Source organism: Festucalex cinctus, chromosome 17 (genome assembly GCF_051991245.1).
Source record: "Festucalex cinctus isolate MCC-2025b chromosome 17, RoL_Fcin_1.0, whole genome shotgun sequence".
NCBI lineage: Eukaryota > Metazoa > Chordata > Actinopteri > Syngnathiformes > Syngnathidae > Festucalex > Festucalex cinctus.
The window spans coordinates 12,129,258-12,154,517 of record NC_135427.1 but is presented as its reverse complement, the minus strand read 5'-3'; the positions used below and the strand labels follow the sequence as shown (position 1 = coordinate 12,154,517).

General features: G+C 39.8%; 2 protein-coding genes across 5 annotated transcripts in view; one reads left to right on the top strand and one right to left on the bottom strand.

Annotated features, from left to right (window-relative positions):
• Window positions 1-25,260, bottom strand: part of LOC144004713 (zinc finger protein 281-like) — a 54,558-nt gene that overhangs the window by 12,001 nt on the left and 17,297 nt on the right. For 2 of the 4 annotated variants that reach the window (XM_077502165.1, XM_077502162.1), the window contains exons 3-4: window positions 9,822-9,935; window positions 5,596-5,665 (exon numbers count right to left, since the gene is read on the bottom strand). The gene's annotated coding sequence lies outside the window, so the exon portion shown is untranslated. Of the gene's footprint in view, window positions 1-5,595; window positions 5,666-9,821; window positions 9,962-25,260 lie in introns of those variants that run through there. The other 2 variants (XM_077502164.1, XM_077502163.1) reach the window with 2 other exon arrangements.
• kcnj19b (potassium inwardly rectifying channel subfamily J member 19b) lies at window positions 603-13,609 on the top strand. The gene is made up of 3 exons (XM_077502166.1): window positions 603-1,490; window positions 10,628-10,844; window positions 11,340-13,609. The coding sequence occupies exons 1-3, from the start codon at window positions 819-821 to the stop codon at window positions 11,987-11,989; spliced, it is 1,539 nt and encodes a 512-aa protein (XP_077358292.1). The 5' UTR covers window positions 603-818; the 3' UTR covers window positions 11,990-13,609.

The following is a 25,260-nucleotide window of genomic DNA, read 5'->3' as shown; positions in this document are numbered from 1 at the left end:
AACTAAATAGCCTCCAATAGACACTGGCCATACTGTAGTTACACCCCACCCCCACCCCCAGATACATCAAGCATGCTTTCACTAACATTTCCGGATACAAAAAGTCTACACACCCCTGTTCAAATGCCAGTCTTTTGTTTTTTTTTTGTTTTTATAAAAAAAAAAAAAAAAAAAAACAGCAAGATAAATAACTTCAAACCTTTCTCCACTGTTAAATGTAAGCTACAATCTGTACAACTTAATTAAAAAAAAAAAAAAAAGTATAGTAAAAAGCTCAGATGTTCTAGTAGGCTTTTCTTGACATTTATCTTTTTTTCCAATCTGTCGCAGAAAATTGAGGTTTGGTGCTAACAATGACAACTACAAATAAAATTCCAGCCCAAATATATTTCAGATGTTCAAGTAGGCTTTCCATCTGTCTCTCTATCCGTACGTGCTGAAGTGCTCGCTGAAGCTTGTAATTAGCATTTAGCAGCAACTTAAGTAGATAATTAACAATTAAAGATCTTAACTCTGAGAGCTTTTTTGTGTGAGTGCAGTGCAGTGTCGTTCTCACGCAGGCAAAGTTGGCACTTGCGTCAAAGGACCTTGCGCGCACGCGCGCGCGCTCCTGTGCGCAGAATCCGCGCGCGCGCCTGCACTCGAACGCGAGACCCTCGCACGCACTCGCAGTCTTGCGCCTCAAGAAGATGCGAGCCGTGGAAAGTGGCGGGTGGCCCTGGCGCGGGGCTGCAGCAAACTTGCAGCGCCAAAAGCAAGTCTTCTTGAGCGCTTGAAAGGAAAAGGGGGGGGAAAAAAGCGCCGAGCAATTCGCACCCATGGCGGCCATCCGCAGGAAACTGGGCGAGGACTACCAGGTAGTGAACACCAGCCGGGGCGGGACGAGCTTGTGCGCGCCGGCCAAGCGGAAGAGGCAGCGCTTCGTGGAGAAGAACGGCCGCTGCAACGTGCAGCACGGCAACCTGGGCGGCGAGACCAGCCGCTACATCTCGGACCTGTTCACCACGTTGGTGGACCTCAAGTGGCGCTGGAACCTGCTGATCTTCATCCTGACCTACACGGTGGCGTGGCTGGTGATGGCGTCCATGTGGTGGCTCATCGCCTACATCCGCGGCGACCTGAGCCGCGGCGGCCACGACGCGTCCTACACGCCGTGCGTGGCCAACGTGTACAACTTCCCCTCCGCCTTCCTCTTCTTCATCGAGACAGAGGCCACCATCGGCTACGGCTACCGCTACATCACCGAGAAGTGCCCCGAGGGGATCATCTTGTTCCTCTTCCAGTCTCTGCTGGGCTCCATCGTGGACGCCTTCCTCATCGGCTGCATGTTCATCAAGATGTCGCAGCCCAAGAAGCGCGCCGAGACGCTCATGTTTAGCCAGGACGCCGTCGTCTCGCAGCGGGACGGCAAGCTGTGCCTCATGTTCAGGGTGGGCAACCTGAGGAACAGCCACATGGTCTCCGCGCAGATCAGGTGCAAGCTCATCAAGGTGAGGGGCCGGGCGCAAAAAGTTCAAGTTCGGCCGTGCACTCGCGAGGTTTGCCCAACATAGGGACTTAATCGGCACCAGTTTGGCAGGGAACGATTTAAAAAAAGAAAAAGAAAAAAGAGGACAAGCTGTTTATTACTCCTGTTCGAAGTTTACTATCAAACGAAACAGCAAACGAAGAGCAAGCTCCTAAGATTTTAAATTTTAATTACTTTTATTTATTTAGATTTTTTTTAACTACACAAATTAATAAAATATTTTTCCCATTGTGCTAAGACAATTATCAAAATGGGTATTGTATAAAATCAACAGTAAAAAAAAAAAAAAGATTGTTTACTTTTGTACTTAAATACAAACTCTACATTTTAGAATACAGTGATACCTCGGCTCACGAACTTAATTGGTTCCCAGAGAGTGTGTGTAAGCCGAAAAGTTCTTCTTCCGAACATTTATTTCCCATAAGAAACCATTAAAATGAGAATAATCCGTTCCCAGGTCCCTATAAAACATAATTTTCTACTAAATAAGCCTTAAAACTACACAAAAATATACCTTATTTTATGTATAATAAATGTGCTATTGTATTGTAATTAAAGAAATAAATTGTACTGTATAATAAAGTCGTTTTATTTTACTTTGTGATGGTAGTTCTTAAGGATAGTAGCAATGGTAGACTTACTTCATTCGCGAGCGTTTCACCGCGTAGAGTGTTTATGGAACGGTTGTCGCTCATTCGCACTTTCGTGCTCACCGGAGCGGAGGAGGCGTGTCCCTTGGTGAACAAGGAAGTGGAGCACTTTAGCGAGTCAACAAAAAGTGAGCACCGCCAACTACTTTCACCTCTTTCCTGGGACTAAACAGCCGTGGCACGATTTTCTCCTTTTTTGAGGTACGTGATGGCACTTTCGCTTTTTTTAGTGGCGCGAACTCCATTGACTACAATGCAAACGCGCCGCCGAATCGCCGTCCCTCGCTGGTAAGCATTAGGCTTAACACTAGCCTGTGGTGGGGTCTTTTTCGGTCCCATAATAGCAAAAGTACACTCAAAATGTCTATCAAACACAAACCGCGTCCGCACTAAAAGAAAGGGGGTGACGAACTGGGACGCCGTGAGCGTGCGTCAGCTTCTCGTGGCCGCCACCGTGGTGCTGTTCGACCGCGTGGTTTGGTTCGTCCGCCGAAAAGTAGTTCGTCAGCAGAGACTAAATTCTCGCGAATTTAATGTTCGTGAGGCGAAAAGTTTGTGAGCTAAAGCGTTCGTCAGCCGAGGTATCACTGTATTGACTTTTACTAAAAGAGTTTTACACAGTAAATTCTGTAAATTTGTGTAAATTTGACTCAGAGTAAATTTTGACACTATTTAGATAGGGAGCAAATAGACTCAGTTTTCGAGTAAACTAAGGAAGAGAGTACAATAATAAATTGGGGGGAAAAAATAAAACTCACTCAAGGGTTAAAGGAATACTTCACTTATGTAGCCCATTATAGCAATAAAAAGTTAATTTGTCTATAATTAATTTGATATTTTCATTATTTTTCACATACAATTAGTACTTTTAAAAACACATTTTGAAACTTGCTGTTGACTGAAAATGACATCACAAGGGCTCAGGTAACCAATCACAGATCACCTGTTTTCTAGGTTTGGTCATGTGACATTTACAAGCTGAGCTGTGATTGGTTACCTGAGCCCTTGTGATGTCATTTTCAGTCGACAGCAAGTTGCAAAATGTGTTTTTAAATGTACTAATTATACATTAAAAATAATGAAAGTATCAAATTAATTATAGACAAATTATTAATGTTTGACTGCCAAAAATGGCTAAATAAGTAAAGTATCGCTTTAAGGTTCGAACTCACGACTTTCAGCTTGGGAGACTGCCACAGTGCCACACTACCATCTAGGCTATGCCGCTCCTACCGTTTGCTTTTCTCCAAGAGACCAAAGATTTTGGTTTTTGGTTCTGTTGGAGTTCGGAAGATTCCATGCAATCATGGAATCAGCTGCAGCTGACATGAGCGATATACGAGCAGAAAGCAGGAGCTGCGTGGCTCAGGGAGTAGATCGGCTGTCTCCCAAGCTGAAGGTCGTGAGTTTGTTCCTACCTTGAGTCACTTTTATTTTTCCCCAATTCTTTATTTTACTCTCTTTCAAGTGTAATTACTCTAGAACTTGTCCCTATCTAATCGAGTCAAATTGACGCTACAGAATTTACTGTGTACTTATACTTTTTTTTTTTTTTACACAAACATGCCTTTAGGGTGTGAATACTTTTACCACCTCCATTCTTCTGAAATGACTCATTATGGTTTATGAGCACCTTCTACAGGCCTGCATTGGATTTCCATTCCTCTCCAGAATTGAATTGTGACCCCTGAGGGCCGGTGTGATTAACACAGCACATCATATTATGGCACCGTGCAATCAAAATGGGGGCGGGTCAATAAGAAAAGTGCATATTGAATGGAAAAACTCCATCAATCCGTTTTCTATGCCACTTATTCTTCTTGGAGTCTTGGGTGAACTGGAGTCTGTTCCAGCTGACTGTACAGGAAAGTGTAGATTAAACAAAAAAAGTGTTCACACGCACATTCAAACCTATGGACAATTTAAATCAGGCCACATTATTTGAATGTTCAAATTTTGTTTGTACTTTTTGTATGGAGGACCAAAAGTGCCAAAATTAAATAAATGAATACACCATTAAACAATTAAATAAAATTGTCATGAAATAATTAAATGCGTTATTTATTAATTAAATATGGTATTAAATAAATGTGTCATGAAATAATTAAATGTAGAATTAAATAAACCAATAATTCAATAAATTTGTCATGAAATAAATGTCATTTATTAATTAAATATGGAATTAAATAAACCACTAATTAAATAAAATGTGTGATGAAATAATTAAATGTATCATTTATTTATTAAATAAACCAATAATTAAACAAATGTGTCATTCATTAATTAATAATTATGTCGGTATTTATTTATTTCATGGTCCTGTGTTGCAGCGTCTCATGAATTTATTTTATCTGTCAAACTCGACTGTCAAAGTTAGTGGGCGGGGCTAAAGCCCGATTCACTCAAATATTTTCTAATCGACTGCTTCGCCCTCAAGTGGTTAGAAACATGGCGGCTACAGTGATGGATTTTTTGCTGATATACAGTGATCGAGGCTTGTTGTGCAAAACCTACATCAAAATAAAAGCAATAGTTCTACTATTTCGATAAAGCGCTATTTTGACATGTAGGTGTTTTCCATTGAAGAGTGATTTGCTTCTGAGGCATAGTTCTCGTCATGTCCCGCCTCGACTCTCGCGAGATCTCACTGTTCATGTTGGTGGTCACATCACGTCAATTATAGGTAATTTAATTCATTAATAACATTGACGTATTTAATTCCACAATTAATTAGCTCATTCACTCCCAGCCATTTTCCTGAAGCAAGCCCCTTCGCTTTCGGCTGTTTTATATTTATATAAAGTAGATTTATAGTATATTTCTATCTTGTTTCAATTAGCATTAGAATATAGCTAAGTTTCATCATTATTCACAAATTTGTTGAAAAGACTGGGGAAAAGAGCTTGTTGCAACATGGCCCTGGTTGATCTCTTATACTCTGCTGCCACCTGCTGGCTATTTTTTGTAATAACTATCATTGCTTTAAGCCACCTATTCAGGTCAGAGGCTGCGTCAAAGCCTTTTGTGTGCTCTAGCATTAAAAAAAAAATAAAATAAAATAAAATAAAAAAAATTAAAAAAAATGTTTTAGGGACCATGGCAATATTTAAAATATAACGGTTTTATGTGTTTTTGGGAGCAAATGGGTTCATAAATGGCTTTTAATTAACTCATTCACTGCCTTTGACGGAAAAAGACGTCAAATGATGCAATGCATTTTTGCTGGGCTGGCAGTGAATGTGTTAACAAATGACACTTTTATTTAATTATTTAATGGTGTATTAATTTAATTAATTTTGCCACTTTTATTCCTCCATACTTTTGGGATCGTCGTTTAAGGAAACTCGCCAGTCCTAAAGTTTGGTGGCATTTTACCTGAGCGAGGCAATTTTCTTGACCTAAGAAGCCAGGACTTACTCTTCTTCTATGGTGGAGTAGTACAGTCACATCTTCAAAGCTGGAGTGGCTCATAAGTGATGTCTGCCATCTAGTGGTGAAAACTGTTATTAAAACTTGAAACTGCACTATCGACAACAATTAAAAATAGTAATTGAGAAACGACTCTGAATGTGCCCATCCTTGATTTCGAGTCTTCAAACTCCACACAGGAAGATTCCAACTCCCAACTGCCCATCTGTTTGGCGGACGTACTCACCACGAGCGCTAGTGTTCGGAAACGAGATTATCCCCCATAAAGTACCCTTTCATGAAGTGTACTTTTTTGCCTGTGTGTGTGATCTTGCTTCTTCATGGCTCAGCTGCGTTGCACCCGCAGCATGAGGGGTCACCGCGCCGCTTCCTGACTCAGTCAGCGGAAAAGCTCTCAATGGGCTGTAATTCTGAAGTTCAGCCCGCCTCTAAATGACCTCAGCTCAGATGGATGGCCCCCCAGGGGACAATGCAGGTGGGGGTACTGTGTACGCTTTGATTACAGCCATAATTGAGCCAATCCGTGTACTTAGCGGACCTTGCGTATCTTTATAGTCACTCTTGCTTCAAAGAGTGGAAATCTGCAACCCAGATGGGCTGACGTTATTTTGGCTGTTGTCGCCGTTCGATTTACAGCCACTAACTTTCTGTTTGACATCTCCTACAAGGCGGCAGTATAGATTGATGTCGTGTTATTGTGGTCCGGTGCGTCCAAGGCCTTTTGTGTGCTCAGAATAACAAGCTTTTCAACATCAAAAGCGCTTTTTTTTCCCTGCAGTCCAAACATTTGCCGATAAGTGAAGCGCCGACGCCGCTTTGTTGTGACTCGGAGAGTTAGTCGCACTTTTGTCACGGCGCAACGATCTCAAGTGACAGTTTCACCCTCCGGGGGAAAGTCACAGAGAAGTCGCGGCGTATACACTTGCATTGGCCACAACATTAGATATCCAACACCGGAGATGTTCTGAGATTTTGCTTTGACTTGCGATCACAGGCTTGAAATACAAGCACTGTTTGGTGGCAATGGGAAACTAAACTAAACTAAACAAAGAGAATTACTTTTTGTGTATTTAAAACGACCACGTAGCCTTTTTAACTTAGGAAAGGCTACTTAGCTTAATTCTAACAAATTGCAAAACGGCAATGATATACTAACAATTAGCATCGATAGTTGCAGTTTTCATAACAATGGCTATTCCAATACAAACTGCGGAGCACCAATGAACAATAATACGCACCAATCGTCGTTTAAGAAAATGTATTAATATATATATATATATATATATATATATATATATATGGCTGTGTCTTAAGGATAAGGTTTAGAGGTCACTACCATTGTTTATGGGTCTGTGCAATAAATTGAGTGTGCACGAGCCTGGCGCAAACAGGATGGTAGTTGGTTTCCCCAGTGTTTCAACACACGGCTCAAGGTCAGAGTCTGGCGGGTGGCCCTTGAAGGTGACGGGGGTGGGGGGGTGTTGAAATGAAGCGTGATGTCATAAATCTCAAGTCCTAATAATGATGTGGAGCTGCACAAACCTGCCGTGATCAAGTGATGTGGGTTTAGCGGGGCACAGGCACGGGCTGTAAATCGTTGCGCGGCCTGGATACTTTGGATTTTGCCAAAGAAAAATCAGTTGATTACGTTGCCAGTATGCTCGTTATTTACAACCCTTTTTTACGCGTGGCCGAAATTGACCCTGATTTCCATTATGCGCTGATTGCTTGTTTTACGAGTTGGTTAATGGTTTCATCTATAAAATGCCAGATAAAACTGCGTCTAACTATTTGGGGCCCAAATTGGATGATACGATTCAATACTAAATGCTTTCAAATGAATAATATTTTTGCATTAACAATCAGCCTTTTTTTTTTTTTGGTTAAGCTGAAGATAGATGAGGTGTGCCAATTTGTTTACAGTTGTACAATTAATCAATACATGTATTCAAATGCTAGATATTAAAATCTCCCATTAATGTGATTCATTTCAACATCAATTTCTTGCAGAGACTTTCTCTTTGTTTTATTTATGCAACTTATTCACTCAGACATCCCAATGGCGCTACTTAACATACAGTATGTGCTATAAATGAAATTATCCACCCTCCCCCATAACGCATATTAACTTGAAAAAGTTAGCCGTCCTTTAATTGTCATTAATGTTAATGCTGCTTTGATGAATAAATCAATATAATGCAGAAATGCTCTAACCCCTGCATAATTGTAAAATTGAGAAATGTGATTTGCATAGTCATACACACGCATAGATGTGAGGGACGTGGTCTAGTACTGCCCACTGTGGATGTCAGGTGGCTCTGGAAAAGTCATTTCTTCCAAACTTCAAGGATAATGTCGCTTTGTGGTAGCAACAAACGCCATCATTTAAAATGTCAACCGTAAACATTTCTTGATAATAATGTTATGTGTGACCTCAATAGTCTAAAAATGACATTCTGATTAATATTACATGTGTGGAATATGAGTTATGAAGCAAAATCCAGCCGTTTTTTTTTTTTTTATCCATCTTAGGGGGCGGCCATTTTGCCACTTGCTGTCGCCTGAAGATGACATCAATGTTGCTCAGAGCTACGGCAACAACCAATCAGAACTCACTTGTTTTATGAAGCTGCACTGCGATTGGTTACCTGAGACTTGAGCAACATTGATGTCATCCTCAGCAAGTGGCAAAATGGCCGCCCCCTGAGATAGATAAAAACAGTTGGATTTTGCTGCTTAACTCATATTCCACTAACGCAATATTAACCAGAATACCATATTTAGACTAGTGGGGCTGCAAAAAACTTTTTGGGTTGACTTCCCACATGGTGCTCTGAATGACGAGCAAAAAACAAACAAACAAAAATAACAGAAAAGAACCCCAAGACACACTCGTAAGTTGAATAGTCGCTTCCCAGAAAATTGTTTCCTGTTTACACTGACAAAAAGAATGGAACACCTGCTGGCAGTTTCGCTGTGACAATTTTCATTTGGAAACGAAAGATGGCAATATCAAAATCAACACCGTTCTACTTAGGGAGCCAATTAATATACCGGAATAAGAAGGAATCAGTTGCATGCGCCTTGTTTGGATACACAACAGATGGATGCAAAAAGATTGCAAACTGTAACCACTGATCGCTATTTGTCATCGACTGTATCTGAAGCACACCTGTTCCAGTACCTGTTCTAATACGCAAGACTAAACCACCACCTGAGACAAAATTGCAGATCTACACAATGCTGGTGTTACGTTCTGGGGTTGGATCCCAAAAGCGCAGACACAAATAAGATTTTAACTATTTATTCACATAACATCGAGAGGCGTAGAACAACTTGACTTGACGAGAAACAATGAAAATGCATCGAGAATCACGAGACGCCAAGCCCCCTTGGGGTGTGGAGAGGCACGGAGGAACCGAGGTAATAATCCGACAAACACACACTTCTTAGTTTGGCTTCAATAGACAGTGAATTGATCGGATTGGCTGTGGCCAGACATGAGGGTAACCGGATTGACATGGAATTATCTAATTGGCTGTTGACCAGAAATAGAGATTAAAGATTCTTGGCATCACATCGCTCATGACATCACATAGCTTAAAACCAGTTGAAACTAGATGCCGATTACATCAGTTCAAAACATCAGTTCAAAACAGACACTTGACCGCACGGTCATGACCCAAACTTAACCCTGGCGTGACCCAGTCATGACAGCTGGAAAGGGTTACAAACCCATTAGTTGGCTGAATATTTCAAATATTTATTTTTTTGTCCTTAGCACGAATTATCCTCGGTCTAGATCTCCATGCAAGATCTTGCCTTGCGGTGTGAGGACAATCGTGAGCAAGGCAAAGAAAGCAACTTGAAAGTACACAGCAGGATCACGTTAATGATCCGAAGGCAATTGGGACCTTTGGCAACAAGAACAGTTGGCAAGACATTGCCTCGTAAAGGGACTGAAATACCGGGCCAATGTTTACTCGAACGCTCTTTAGTCAACTGTAGTTCTACTGATTTGAATTTGGGTCAACTCCTGATGTGTTTTAATCCTCTTAACACCCTTTGTTGAGGCTGCTCCGTTTTTGGGGATAAAGACCAAGAAAAAGCAAAACACACCGAGGTGTTCCTTTTGTTTCAGCATTTACACTTGGAAAATGTACGCTTAAAGTACTTATATCTTTTGGAGTAGATTTAAACCAGAGTTCGTTCACCTCGAAAAACTGGAGCACGGCGTCGTGACGCTTCTCCTGACGAGGCGAGCGCCAGGGATCTGTGGGCACAGACGTCTTCCTGTGAAATGTCACACCCTCCTGTCCTCCACATCGCTGTGAATACAAATCACTGTGTTTGCCATCTGTGGTTACTCACTCAAAAAAAAAAGAAAAAAAAAAAGAAGTAAATAAGAAGCAGAATTAAAAACATCTGAGTCGGCACCGTTTGTGCTACATTTATGTTAGCTTTCAGCATTAGCATTCAATTGACAAATGTTTGAAAACTGGTCTTAAAGTTTGCAAAACTCGTCAAAATATCCTGATATTGCATATTAAATGGAAAGGATTGTTTAAAGGCCAACTTCCATTTCTTCTCTCCTTCTATAATTATGTTTCCAAATTTTGAATTAGATGCTAAAAGATGACTTCACTCGATTAGGCTCTCCGCAGAGCAAGAAATTGTTTTGTCTTTACAACCTAATGATGCTCAGCTAGGACTGCTGTGGAAGCCATTTTTTTTTTAGTAGGGTTCAAGGGGAGAAGATGGCACCCCTCTAGATTCCTTTATGAAACACTTGAAGCTACGGGACATATTACACACTTTCACCTAACCTGTTGTGGCGCGCAGATGCTCCTGTTACCAACAGTGAGTTCACGAGCTAGCAGACTTGGGCCAATCAATGAAGGCAAAGTTATTTTATGGTGAAGATATCACTGGGTGCCAATTTAGCCAATGCCAAAAATCTGGAAAAGAGGAAATGTTGAAAAACAGTTTCACGCGCTATCACCCCCAATTGTTCCCGCAGTCTCGTCAGACCCCCGAAGGCGAGTTCCTGCCTCTGGATCAGTGCGAGCTGGACGTGGGCTTCGGCACGGGCACGGACCAGCTCTTCCTGGTGTCGCCGCTCACCATCTGCCACGAGATCAACAGCAAGAGCCCGTTCTTCGACCTGTCACAGCGCTCGCTCATGAACGAGCAGTTTGAGATCGTCGTCATCCTCGAAGGCATCGTCGAGACCACTGGTTAGCGATCACTCGTCTTTTTGGGGGGTTCGGATTTGACGAGAGCTTCTCAAAATTTTTTCTTATCTGGGCTTGGGTCCATCAGTGTGTTAACTGGCCAAGAATTGAACCCACGCTGTCTACTTTAAATTTAGTAAGTCTGGGTCAACTGATAAAGTTTGGGAAATCTCGTATTTAACTAATAACTAAAGTTTTCCCTTAATAATTTGTGTGAATTAGCCTCGAGCATTTTTCTCTCACATGAAATGCAATATTTAACGGAATGTTTAATTAATGGCGTTGAATAATGCAATGGCTCAAGCTCGTCTCCATTTCCGTCTTGTATTTTTTTTTGTCTTTCTTCCCTGAAGCAATTTCTCCACTTTTCACTTCACTCCCTGGCTGTCCGTTTTTATTTAATGGTCCAATTTCCCACGCAACATCCTCATCCAGCCTTTGTGCTCATTGCCATCTGAAATATTCCTCCCCCATTGACGGATGGTCTCCCTGCGGCAGGTATGACATGTCAAGCACGGACGTCTTACACGGAAGATGAAGTCTTGTGGGGCCACCGTTTCCTGCCCGTCATGTCCCTGGAGGAGGGTTTCTTCAGGGTGGACTACTCTCAGTTTCACAACACCTTCGAGGTGCCCACGCCTCCCTATAGCGTCAAAGAGCAGGAGGAGAAGTCGTCGCTGACTTCGCCCAACCCTCTCCCCGTGGCCCCCACTCCCTCCTCCCCTCCGGTGGGCAACGGCGGCCGAGGGGCCCGCAGAGGGAGGCTCCTCTCGGCTGACAACGTGGAGCCCGCCGAGGACCAGGCCACCCGGCTGCCCAGCAAACTTCAACGCATGAGCTCCACCAGAGACGAGCAACTGTGGCGGGGGATGAAGTCGGCGGTGCCCTTGCCCGGCGGGAAGGCCTCCAGCACGGGCGACCTGCCGCTCAGCATCCAGAGGCTCAGGTCGAGCTCCATCCCCGCCGCTCGCCAAGGAGGCCGGCCCGAGGAGCAGATCCAGCTCTTGTCCTTGGACGGGGACACCGAGGAGGCCGAGCTAGAGAGGCACAGGCCGCCGCCGGCCATTAACACAATCAGCGCCTGCGCCGGCGGACGTCCCGAGGACAACTTGCCCGCTAAACTGCGCAGAATGAACGCAGACCGCTAATTCCCGAGGACAAACTCTGAGATGAATTCAGGCTTTACAGTGCAGCCGCAAAGTAGTCACGACTTCACTTTTTCCACATTACTCCAAAACTGATTGCACCAATGGCTCCGCGTGTAAACGATGATGGAGTAGTAGTAGTAGATTGAATTTGCGAACGGTTTGTCAAAGTTCTTACATGAGGTACTAAACTGCAGCCGTAATTTACATTTTAACAGGTAAACTGTGGAAATTCAGACATAGTTAACAAGATCATTGAGCAAAGGCATATAAGCTTCCAAAGTTGACAGCGTACGCCAGCGGATAAACCAAGCATAGTGAGTGAGAGATGGTACAGAAAAGAAATCTGCTGCTGCTTTGAATGTCCCAAGGACATAATGTGAAGAAAGTGAAAGCCTCGTGTACACACTGCGGTTACACTGCATGGGCATTGCAGACAATAAATAACTGTGATATCAGTTGTAAATTTACCTGCAGGCTTTATTTGCCGTCTACCCTTACAGAGACAATAAGCCATCCATCCGCTCCTACTGTGAGTCTCTTTTGATAGCTCACCATCTGTGCCCCCACCCTTCTCACCTTGAGCTTCTTCGTCACCACCAGTCGCCGCACCCGTTTGCTAACCCCCTTTTCTCTTGGAGGTCAAATAATTCAGTGGTAAGGTTAAGGACGAGTTCTTTTTAGGTGATCGTTTTTGCCCAAAACATATTCAACATTAGCACATTAGCATTAACGCACACTATAACTGTTCCACACACGGCCTCTAATAGTTTTAAACGTGCCAAACTATCACCAAACAACAAGAGTAGTTTTGATGGTCAAGTACTACTAGAATGTCCCAAGGTAAGGATTAAGTACAAGTTGTTTGCAGGCAAATTTAACATTAGCATTAGCGTACAATGTAGCTAGGTTGATAGACAGATTGGGAGTCACTGTCCTATGATAAAATTGTTCCGCATATTGTCTTTAATAGTTGTTGTATAAATGTGCAAAACTATCATCAAACTACAAATGTCAGAAAGCAAAAGTATTTCTTAAAAAAACAAAAACAAAAAAACATTAAAAAAAAATAACGTCAGTCCTGTTGATAATATACATCCTGGAAGCTAATGTTAGCATCGCTTTCGTGGCTTGAGGGTCGGCGTTTGCATGGTTATACCCCCCAAAAGCTGTTTTGTGACATAATTAAGGTATAAAAACACGTCTACCTCTTTCTTCTAATTTCTTTATCATGTTTAGTGGCCGCGCAAGAGCGTTAAAGGGGTTAGCAAGCAGGCGGTTGATTGAATTAAATCACTGATACACAAGTCAGGTTGATACAATTTCTAATTTAAACATGTGTACAGTATGTATTTTTCTTGTTAAAATAAAGGATACATAGCCACTGTGATATCAGTGGGCGGCTAAAACATGGACAGAAATGTTCTGATGGATGTTGATCGCTGTTGCAACTAGGTGAGCTTTTTATTTATATGTTAATTTATTTAATTTATATTCAGAACTCACTGTGAATGGGTCAAGACTGTACGACATGAACAAGTCGCTTGTAGTCCTTGAATTGTGTCTCACTCCTTTTGCGAAACTTGTCAAAAGCCATCCAGTAAAAAAAGAAAAAGAAAAAAAAAAAGAAAAAAAAAGGATATCCTTTTAGTCTTTTTGACTCAAAAATGAGCCATAATATAATAAAATATAAGAACAGTACAATGTATATATCATCATGCTAGCAACACTTGTTACCAGCAATTGCAAAAAATTTAGTGATTCCAAAAAAAAAAAAAAAGAAGTCCATTCAAAAGCTTGTATTCACTACCTTTATACAATTTGTTGCTGGGGCTATATAAACAGTTTTTACACTTATGTTTGGATTGGTCTAACTACATTGTATGTGACAAAACAAGTCAACACCACAAATCCATTTTGAATAACATACTTCCATCCCAAATTGATTTATGAAAAATGCCAAACAACATGGAAGGCTTTCAGGGGAGAAATGTGTTATTACTTGAGAGAAGCTCGGGAAAGGAAACAAAAAAAAAATCTCAAGTGCTAAATAAATTCTTTAAAAACCCAGCCGTGTGTGTTGGTGTAATAATTTTGACTGCAGAAAAAGCCCTGGTGGCTCCATGTGCCACCTGCTGTGGCGCTTAAATCAACAAGCATCAAATATTAAAAAGCCTTGAAATGCGAGTGTGAGCTGTGACGGATCAAGTCCATCTTAAAACCCACCTGGCGAATTCAAGATCTTGACTGCTGGCACAGGATATTCTGTACACCAAACGGTGGCCATTGCACCTGTGGCTGCGGGGGAGGGACGCGTTCGAGACGAGGGGCTATTTTTCACTTTGACCCATGTCCTGTTTAAAAGTGGCATCAGATGACAGCGACTGAGGCAGATGAATCACACACAAGGCTATGGATTTAACAGTCCATGAAGGAAATGTATCCTAATATTGGACTTGGTGAATTGATCACTGCAGTTTTCGCTCCAGTGGCACTTATCATATCATTACTGATGTATATTGAGTGAAAAACGAGATGCGTATTTATGTGGCTGGGTAGTAACTGTAATAATGTTGGCTGACCACCGAGTCCATTTGAAAGCTGTTGCTAAGCAAATCAGCAGCACCTACTAAGGCAATGTCTCAGTGTAGAGATTTATTCCAGTTTCACTTAACATTGTAATTTTAATATTACAGTAAAAAGTACTTCATATTTCAGAAACGCATTTGTATAAGGCCTCCGCCATAATAGATACCTCCACGCCTCCTCTGCAGTTGGGTCAATAAGTGCCGCCGGCTACTGCTGTACTTGCAAAAATTGTATTTATATAGTTGATTTATTATCACTATTAAAATCTGTCCAGGCAAAATCAATTTATATTCAGCTGTGCACCACATAAAGAAACAGAGCAATAATGTATTTATTATTGTTGATAATCTGGATCTACGAGCAGTTTTGAGACAACGCTCAAATCTCTGTCCTCTCTGTGCTTGTGTCCACGGATTCCTAACACATTCCAAAAGCAAGCATGTTCGGTTCATTGAAGACTTTAAATTGTCCAAATGAGGAATGTTTTTTTGTTGTTTTTGTCTTTTCTCTGCTTCTTTTCCTAATCCTCGCAGTCTGCTGTGAACCAAAGTCCAGGATGAGCCTTCAACACTGCCTCGTGTTCTTGTCACCCTCAAGTGCTCCTTAAGTGTTTTCTCGATTGGTCCCAGTGGACGGGAGCCATCATGACAGCGGCTGCAGGAGGGAATTTGTCAGCACAAAAGTGTTATTTTGATGGCTTGTCCACGGTCGCCAGTGGCCAAGTCCACCGGGAAGGTAAGGTTGTGTTTTCACGACCAATTCTCAACATGGCTGCTGAAAGTTCGGAGTCAATTCATTATAATTAATATTTATTTGCTATATTCTGATTGTTTAATAGTCATATTACAATTATTAAAATGACCTGTATAAATAAATTAGAAAATGCAATTATAGAAAACATGGTGAATTACTAATATGCTATTATGGAATTATCAATTTAAAAAATGTAATAAATAAATTTAAATCCATGCACAACTAAGAATTAAAAAATACAAATAGAATATATTCACATAAAAGCATAAATGAATATTATATATATATATATATATATATATATATATATATATATATATATATATATATAAGCCTACTAGAACATCCAAACTTGATTTTGGGTTAACCAGAGGAGTGGAAACACTTTTGATATGATTTATCATGGTTTAATTCCTTTATATTACAAAAACCTGGCAGGGGTGTGCAGACTTTCAATATCTACTGTATAATGGCATCATGATTAAATATTAGGTATATCACATAGAAGTCTGTCAATCAGGGGCAGTAGAAAACAAATTTTGTCCCTTTCCATTCACTTGAACTATAATGGAGTCCAGAATGTATCATCTTTGTTTCCAAAGCTATAGTAGGTACAAGTCACAAGTCACTGTACCTCTCAAATAGTATGTTTATATACTTTGCTTTGTTGAGAGTGTGGCCTTAAACTTACCCACACAATTGAGATCAAAATGTCTGCAAGTTCAAATGTTCCTTTCGACACTTTCCACAACAACGTGAGTCATTGTCACTATGTGACGTGGGAGAGCGGCACGTTGTTTATCCTCGTGCTGGCTTTGGAAAAACGCGCTGAGACGCTCTCAGGAGGAGCGCGGCAATCTGACTGAACATCCGCACTGACCAGATGCTCATCCATAGTCAATGAGTGCGAAAAGGTAGAAAGACGGAGGCTGCTGGAAAAGCAGTGTCATTCGTCCTACGGGAGGCGGAATCATGAGAGTTCAACTTTGACCTGTGCACATGACAACAAGCCATTTACAGGTACTAAAGGTCTCCATAAATAAACATGGCGATAATACCGCACAACATGTTGGGAGACACGGCCTCGTGATTGTATTATTTATTTTTCTGATGACACTAGAGAAGTATCCAGTGATGGAAAAGAGGAAATGTGTAAATGTGATAAAAAACAAATATTTAAGTTGTTTAGTATAATATCCCCATTCCCCAAAGAAGCTTCACAGACAATTTAAGCTCTCTTAAAAGGTATAAAAGTCATTCTTATAAATTTAGTCTGTGCTAATATTTATCATTTAAAAACGTACATATTTACACCCAGCTAAAAAAACAAACAAACGATGTTCATGTTTTTGGACTCCTTGTAAAACATCCAAGGCACAACATGGCGACAAAGCTTTGCTACTCGTTAGCTTAGCTACTCTTCGTCCTTTAGTGATAACAATACTTGTCAAATTTTAGCTATGGAGGTGAAAATTAATGACTTACCAGTAATGGATCCACACAGCAGAAGATTGCGTTTAGCCTTGTGAGCTAACCAGCCGCCGCTTGTAGCTAGGCTGCTGCAGAGCAAGTTAGCTTAGCGCCTAGCATTCCCTGGTAGTTCCCAAAATGTGATTTAAAAACAAAAACAAAAAACAAACAAACAAAAAACAAAAAAAACAAAAAACATTACAAACAATTTACAGACATTTAAAGTATTAATTTAGTCTAAGCTAATATTTATATTTAGTTTTAGTATTTTTGATTACGATGGATGTTTCATGTTAATTGACCACAAACAATACAATTATTAGTACTCAAGATTATTATTTCATGTAATATAATTTTTATGAGGAACCCATCCAAGATAAACACAAAAAAAACACTATTGACGTTTTTCTGCACACTTTTCTGAAAGACCCCAAAAGATACAAAATGGTCTCGAAGCTATTCTACTCCTTATCTTAGCGCCTCATCTTCCTCAAGTGATAACGATACTTGTCAAAAAGTTTAGCTGATTCGGGCATGAAAGCAAACATTAGTAAAAGATGGCGTTTAGCTGCACCAGCTAGCCAGACGTAGCTTGTAGCTAGGTTGGTACGGCGCAAGTTAGCTTAGCACCTAGCATTCCCTGGTACAATTTCTAATTGTTTGACGTTGTATTCGCAAGTTCGGGTGCCAGACTTAAAGCTCTGGGGTAGATACATTGACATAATCATAATCAAAAGCGCTCTCCGAATCGCCAGTAAAATCTATCGCCTATTTATTGCGAGTCAGATTTATAGCGTTTGCTGCCATGTATCGCGGACATTTTGGTCAGCTGTATTTCACTGTTTGAGTTAAGAATAATAAAAAGCTTACTGAAATTGATCACAGAATAAAAGCGGTTTGGAAAATGGAAGAATGGATAAAAGTGCAGGCTAAGTCTGACTCTGACAAGTTAAACTCAGTGATCCCCCCCCCGCTGAAAGAATCCTTGAGCGAGCGCACCGCGTGTGCGTCATAGACCAACTGTACACGTGCCTACGGGCTGGCTGCAGGCAGGCGAGGTAAACAGTTCTTTGCTCCAGCTCTCTATAGAGAATCTCAATCGCTTTTCTTCTGACTCTGAATCACCTTTTTATCGCTATGGTTCCACTCTCACAGTCAAGACGGCCATCCCACCAGGTAACAGCGAGCAGGCATTATTCGACTCTCACACTCTAGCTCGCGTGGTAAAGATTTTAAAAACAGAGAATGTAGTGTGTTTCTCAATGTGTGTGTTCAATCAATTTCAGCACAGAGGCAGTGAGGTGCTTTTGTATTGCTTAAAATGCAACAAAACAGTTGCGTGAAGACGTTTGGGCCATGAGATAAAAAGATGGAATACATTTACATGCACAGAGATGAAACGCCGCAGTAACCCAGTGTAGCTCGAAAATTAGGTACAAACAGTGTGAAGGTTCGGCATTAATCTTGTTTCCAGTGGCTCTAACCTGGAATAACCCCGCAAACTTACTTTTTGTCCTTGTAGCAAACCAGGATGCAGCTGATGAATAGAACACTACAGAAGCCTTCGTTTTTTTAAATGCCGACAATAAATAGGATGACTCAGAATTCAATGCTGCGATGCTATCCTGGATGCTCTTAATTCAAATTGATGCAACGCAGAGAAAAAAGTAATTTCATTATCATGCGTCAATGCGGCCCAAAATAAACTCGCTATGTTAAAGGCTCAATGTGACTGTTGTACATTTACCAATAGTGGATGTACAGTGATAATATCAGATTCCTTGACATTTTATTCTTTTATTTTTTAATTATTATTTTTTTAAATCTCCCATTCAGGGATAAATAACACAAATGTTTTATTTCACATTAATTATTATTCCCTCCTCCTAAGCTTGATGTTTCAAATAAATAATTTTTCATACAAATCTTACAATGTTACTTGTACAAGATTACTGATAAGTATTTTCTGAATTTGATAAAAATAAATAAATCGCAATAATCAACATAGATTCGTGATTAATCTGTATTTAATCGTGACTCGCCAGGTACTTGGCAATTCACACCCCTACTACTTTTTTTTTGTATTAAGTAATGTATATATATATATTTTTTTAAATAAACACAAATGTCTGAACAGAGACAACTTTCTGTGAACAAGTTTGTGTCTTTCTGAAACAATGTCATGCAACATCCGTCAGTCACATAGTCATTTGGTTGATTTTATAAACTGACTTTTTTGTGTAACATTGCAAAGTTAAAGTTAAATAAATAAAATAAATTAAATGCAATTAAATAAATATTAATATTCCTCAGAAATTGTGTGCTTCAAAATGTCGAAACATAAAATGTTTTAAAACTTTTAAATCGAAGATATAACACATTTTTCATAGAATGGTATGCAAAACTGAGTCACTTGCTGGACCGCTCATGAGTCTTCTTCGCCTGAAGACTTCCGTACATTTCCCTGCCACTCTGTTTGAGGAGCTCCACCTCGTGGCCCGCCAAGTAATTGCTCACTAAGTAATGAACAATGGAGCCGTTCTAGTGGCTGTATATTAACTACAAATATCAATACTTGGTGCAGGCATATTGATAATCTATTAAGAGACAAAGTATCACGATTTATAGCGATAGAGACATCGTCACACTCCTAATATATATATATATATATATATATATATATATATATATATATATACGTGATTATTGTCTCACGATTCGATTACGATTTTTGGGTCTACGATTCGATTCAGAATCGATTTTCGATTCAAACGATTTTCAATTCAAAATTATTTGACAAATGATTTCTGGTTCAACTTACAGATACACAACATTGCAACACAACAGCACAACATTGTCATGATCTACTCCAGTCTGCTTTGCAAGACAAAATGACAGAGACATTAAAGTGTCTTTTTTTTTTTTTTTAAACATTTATTAATTTTGTATTGTAAGTGCCTTTTTCCACAAAAACGGCATGTGGGCTACAAGTGCCTTTTCCCCTTCTTCATTTCTAATTTAAATAAAATCGATTTTTGGATATTAATAGATTCGATTCGATTAATAAATGAGAATCTTGATTCTTTTATGAATCGATTTTTTTGGCACACGCCTAATCTACAGTGCGAGAGAATAGTTTGTACATGGCCCTGCGACAACTTAATTACATTCCAGTTTAAAGACTTTTTGTCTTCTTTTTACATTATGGACGAGGCAGCCACTGTCGAGCACTGAACCAGCCGAGCAGACGAAGCAATCCAAAAGGGGGGAAAAAGGAAACATCCTCAATTGTTTTCCTCGCCTTGTTATCGATGATCACATGGCTTGTGTCCACTAAATATTTGATGGATCTTTTAATAAGTGAGCAGCATCGCTCGGGGACGACTTCCAACCCCCCAGTTTACATTTGTGAGGCGCAAAACAAACCGGGTGTCATTATTATTTCAAATCAAATCAGCGACTAGGGAAGGCTGCTTTTGATGACTTACAGCGACAAAAAAAAAAAAATCTGCATTACAGACGAGAACACAGATTACAGTCTCTCCTGGTATGAGCACATTTCTCCTCCCCCACACTGCACAGCGTCTGCACTCGCTGACAAAATCGTTTTGATCTTTTAAAAAATGGCACAATATAAAAAAACAAGCGTCAATAATCCACAACCTTGACCAAACCGTGAATGGTTGAAAGGGCCTCGCAGTTCTTGTCATCTATCATGTAAATGTTTCATCTTTCTCCATCACAAAGTAACACGTTCAGTCAATAATACCATCTGGGATCGTTTGGAGAACCTTCAAACGGCGGCACCGGAATAAAGATTTGCCCTGGAAAATATTCACATTTCCTCACGCTATTTACATATTTTGTAGGGCAGCAACAAGCAAAAGCGCCTGTTCCTCATATCCATCATCACCCCCGCCCCACCGCAATTGTTCGACAGAAAAGATTTGGGAATAGTGGCGGCAAGTTATTATTGTTTTCGAGTTTGAAAAATATAGTATTTTATTTTTTAGATAATTTTGTATAACACCAGCGCTTCAATTATTTGTCATGTTGACAAAAAATGCTTAGAGATGAGTAGCTTGAGAGTAATGAAGCAAACATCCTGGATGTCTGCTTCATTACTCTCAAGCTACAAAAAGAGATTTACAATGATTGAAAGTCTACGCACCCCTGTAGAAAAGAAAAAAAAAATAGACCAAGATGAATAATTTCAAAACTTTTTCCAGAGAGAAGTAAAAATAAACATTGCAATAATGTTGCAAAAGTGTGCACACCCTCTTATAACTGGGAGTGTTCCCCGGTTTTCTTGTCCAGTGCAAAAACTACGCACATGGATGGAGTTTTCTTCTACTTGGTTTGTGCCGTTGTGGGAGTGAGCACAGCCAACTTGCTTTCTGGCCAAAAGGAAGTAGAAGTGGAAATTCAGTGTAGCAAGGCGCACAAAGTACATGGCGACATGCCGCCATTTACATAAAGTACCTCTGATTAACCCCAAACGAACTTCAGCTGTTCTTGTAGGCTTTTTCTGATGATGGCATGATGAGATAATTACAGAGCTCAATTTCAGATCAATACTTTGAATATGACATCCATCTATGTTTATTGCAAATTGATTTTGACTCTGAGTTTCAAGTGTATTTTTTTATTTTTTTTGTCCTATTAAAGCCAGACAAATTTGATTTCCAAATAAAAACGTGACCTCGGGCCAAGGAAAATCATTCCAGCATCTACTCCCCCCCCCTTATTTTGACTTTACAGCCATCCACTGCAGGTTTAATTGCAAATTCAGTTGGATGCGCTCAAATTTACCCAGTGTGCACTGCTGTGCCGGCTGAGCGAGTGGCGTATCTTTAATGCACACTAAACTTGATAAACAACTTTTATTTTCTTTTTTTTTCCTTTTTTTTTTTTTTTTTACAGCGGCAGACTCCTGAAGTGCTGGGATGAGACAAAGGCAGCGGCATTGAAGGCAAAAATAAAAGCTCCTCAAGGGCTTCACATGCAACATTTCGATACTTCAACTTCCATTTACTTTGCCCTATCCTTGTTCTAGTATTACAAGGGCAGACATGCATTCGATTAGGACATCATTTACTCCCGAGCAATTTCCAGCAGCGCAACATGATACAGTACACGGGTCTCAAACTTGAGATCCAGTACAAAAACCTGGGTGAAGAATTCTGCATGAACAAAGATGGTTTGGATTTACACTGTCAGACGTATTTATTTTTAACTAAAGTGCAATTTCTAAGAAATTGCGTGGGAATGCTGAAAGCTAATAGCTGAATGCTAAGATGAACGCTCATTAAGTAAATTGAAGGATAACTTATGTGAAAATTACAGAGTAATTAACAAGTAATTACTAGGGATGTAACGATAAGGGCAATATCGTGATATTAAAAATGCCACAATATCGTCGTCGTCATGTTCACAATATTTAAAAGGAACACATCTGTTCAAAAAGTCAGGTTGATTTCCATTTGTGCAGTTCTAGCACCCTCTAGAGGCTAGTTTATTAGTGCAATTTAATTTTCATTAGGGATGTTTTGTCCTACATTTAAAATCTATGCTAATTGTCAGATGAAGGGGAACCTAATTTACTCATGAAGCAATCAATGTGTGCTTGCATTAGCAAGTAAGTGCCTCAATATTGTTATTAGAGATTGTAGGTGGTTTATATGCATTGCTGTTATGTACAAAAGCGCAATATTGTGCTTTTTTTTTTTTTTAGTATGAGCTCTTTTTTTTCACAATATTGTGATCTTTTTTAAATTTCGCCAACACCCCCACAATATTGTGATAATTATCGTATTGTGACTTTCATATTGTGATATCGTATCGTGATGTTTGGATATCGTTACATCCCTAGTAATTACTAGTAGTAGTAGTAATTGTAGTATTACTGATAATTAGTAATCACTAGTAATATAAGGTGTGATTTTTGAAGCAAGGAGAAATTTAAAAATTGTAAATTGTAAATTGCAAGTATTATGTGGGAGTTTTTTGACGGCAAAAAACGTGTGAATAAAATGTGCCTGAAATAATAATAATATTATTATTATTATTATTAATAATAATTATTGTATTACTTCTGCACTGCACCACATATGATTGTACAAGTCAACATAATGAAAGTGCAAAAACAACCTGTACCATAATAATAGCGTAATCAATCATAACAAAAACACAAACCAATTTCAATAAACGAGTTGGCACGTAATTCACGCTGCCGTTGTTAACGAGTCATGCTAACGATCCATCTTTCACGCACGCATGTCCTCCAAGAGTTAATTAAAAGGTCCGCTTGTAATTAACTCTCAGAATGGAGCATTTGTCCACAGATTTGGTTTTTCTTATCACTGCAGCAGAGAAGTGACCAAAAAAAAAAAAAAAGTAGCAGCTGAGCAAACAAGCTGTCAATTTTTGGCAAGTGGACACTGCGGAGGATATGCGTCACAGTATTTGCAAAAAACGGTCTTTTTAAAAAGTAATGAAGCAAAGAATGTAATAGTTTAAGCAAAATTATGACAGGAAGATTCAAGTAAACGCAAAGTACTGTATCTATACTTCTGACATCAAAGTGGAACGTGAGCTCCCTCTAGTGGTATGTGAAAGAATCACTCAAATGTTCATTTCGCTACAAATATGTGCAATACATTTTAATGGAACCTTTTTTTTTCTTTTTTTTTTTTAAAGTAGTTTTTCGTTGGGGCCTTCTTTCGCTCTAACCTCGCAGCTGCTATGATGACCTCAAAGTTTATTCGACTGGTTGCAGTTAATTGACTGGAGTAGTTCCAATCAATTAGCTCTCCATTATTTACCCGGCGAGAATTCACACACACAGACAACAGCAATTACAGCAGGGCTCATCCTCCTCGCTTCTGGAGGAGAAGCAACGCTCATTGCAACTTGGTGCTTGCTGTTCGTTTTTGTTCGGAGAGGCGGGGAAAAAAATTGGAAACAATATTATTGTAGCATCTGTTGCAGCAGCATTATATTAATGTCACAGATGAATCCTTGCAAAAAGTTCATAAACGGCCAAAGTCTGACTCACGTACGGGGACTGATAATTTAGTCAACTGCCAGAAAAAGTTTACTCGGTCAAACATTTGCATAAATCTGACGCCAAACAATCTGCTGTCTGTTGATTGTTCTGTGTTAAAAATGTATTTGCCAACCTTTGGCACATATTTGACATGAGGAAAATCTCACAGTACAGAACATTTTGACAAGGTCACAAAAAGTAGAGTGCACTCATAATGATGATGATGAGGTGTGCTGGTTCGGTCTGTCACTTTATGTCACTGGCATAGATAGGTGAACAAAGATTATTTGTTGTGTTTATTTGTAGTAAATACAGTAACCCCCCACATATTCATGGTTCACTATTTACAAATTCATTTTTTTCTGTCCTTTCTCAAATACCCTAAGACGACGTCTTGAATTCACGTGTAACTCGTTTTCCTTAATTTTTAAAAATTCCAGAGCAACACTTTTCAGTTTTAACCTGTTTAAGACACACACACACACACAAAAAGCAACAGAGGGTGACAGAAGAACAGGAAGCCTGATGGGTTGCAAGACAGCGCACCAATTTTCTTGGATGAAGAAAAAATAAGGGGGAGGGGAGGGGGGTCTGTGCGTCACGGTTTTGGGAGGGAAGAAAAAAAAACATCAGCAGCTATTGAATAGAAGACGAGAAATAACTCGAAAATACTTGAGCTGGAAAACAAGCTTTGTATGTTGGGGATTATCTGTAAATTGATAATTTTCATGGTTAATGTTCAAAGTCAACTTTGAAATTATATGAAAGAGAGATTGGGGATTATAATTTGTTGTATATTTATGGTTTAAACATTTTTTTTTGTCAATTGCTTACGTTTTTTTTCCTCACTATAGTCCTTATCTCCCGCAAATAGCAAGGGATTTATGTTAATTATATATATTTTTTTAATTAAATGAAATTGGATAATTTCCGATGATCTCGACTCGTGGGCACATCGTCTGGGAGTTATTGCTTTGAATAATTAACTATGGATACCATTTCTATGAACCATGTCCTTTTTCTTTGGGTGCTTATGCGAAGCTACACGATCACTGCTATCTTTGATTTTTTTTGGCCGAGGAGGTGAGATGCTCTCTGGCTTCTGAAATCCCGGCAAGGTTTTGCAATAAAAGTAGCCAACACTTCCAATATGGATCTGGCACATTTTGATCCCAAAGCAGTGGCGTCGCAGTGCAGTCGTCATAAAATTCAGCAGCTGTGCCTAATCTTATGGCCCGTGAGTGTGCATATAAAATAAAATAAAAAAAATAAAAATAAATAAATAAAAAGGCAGGTGTATGCCTCTTCGTCCTGATCGGTCGTGGAGGTCGAGCCGAATCCATTAAGGTGGACTTAATATCACTTCAAGCAGCATTAAAAGATTGTCCTCAGGCTGCACGGGTGACCTTTGCGG

Coding starts and splice junctions, on each gene's coding strand:
- kcnj19b (XM_077502166.1), top strand. CDS start 819: ATGGCGGCCATCCGCAGGAAACTGGGCGAGGACTACCAGGTAGTGAAC. Junction 1,491..10,627: donor TCAGGTGCAAGCTCATCAAG/GTGAGGGGCCGG, acceptor TTGTTCCCGCAG/TCTCGTCAGACCCCCGAAGG. Junction 10,845..11,339: donor AGGCATCGTCGAGACCACTG/GTTAGCGATCAC, acceptor TCCCTGCGGCAG/GTATGACATGTCAAGCACGG.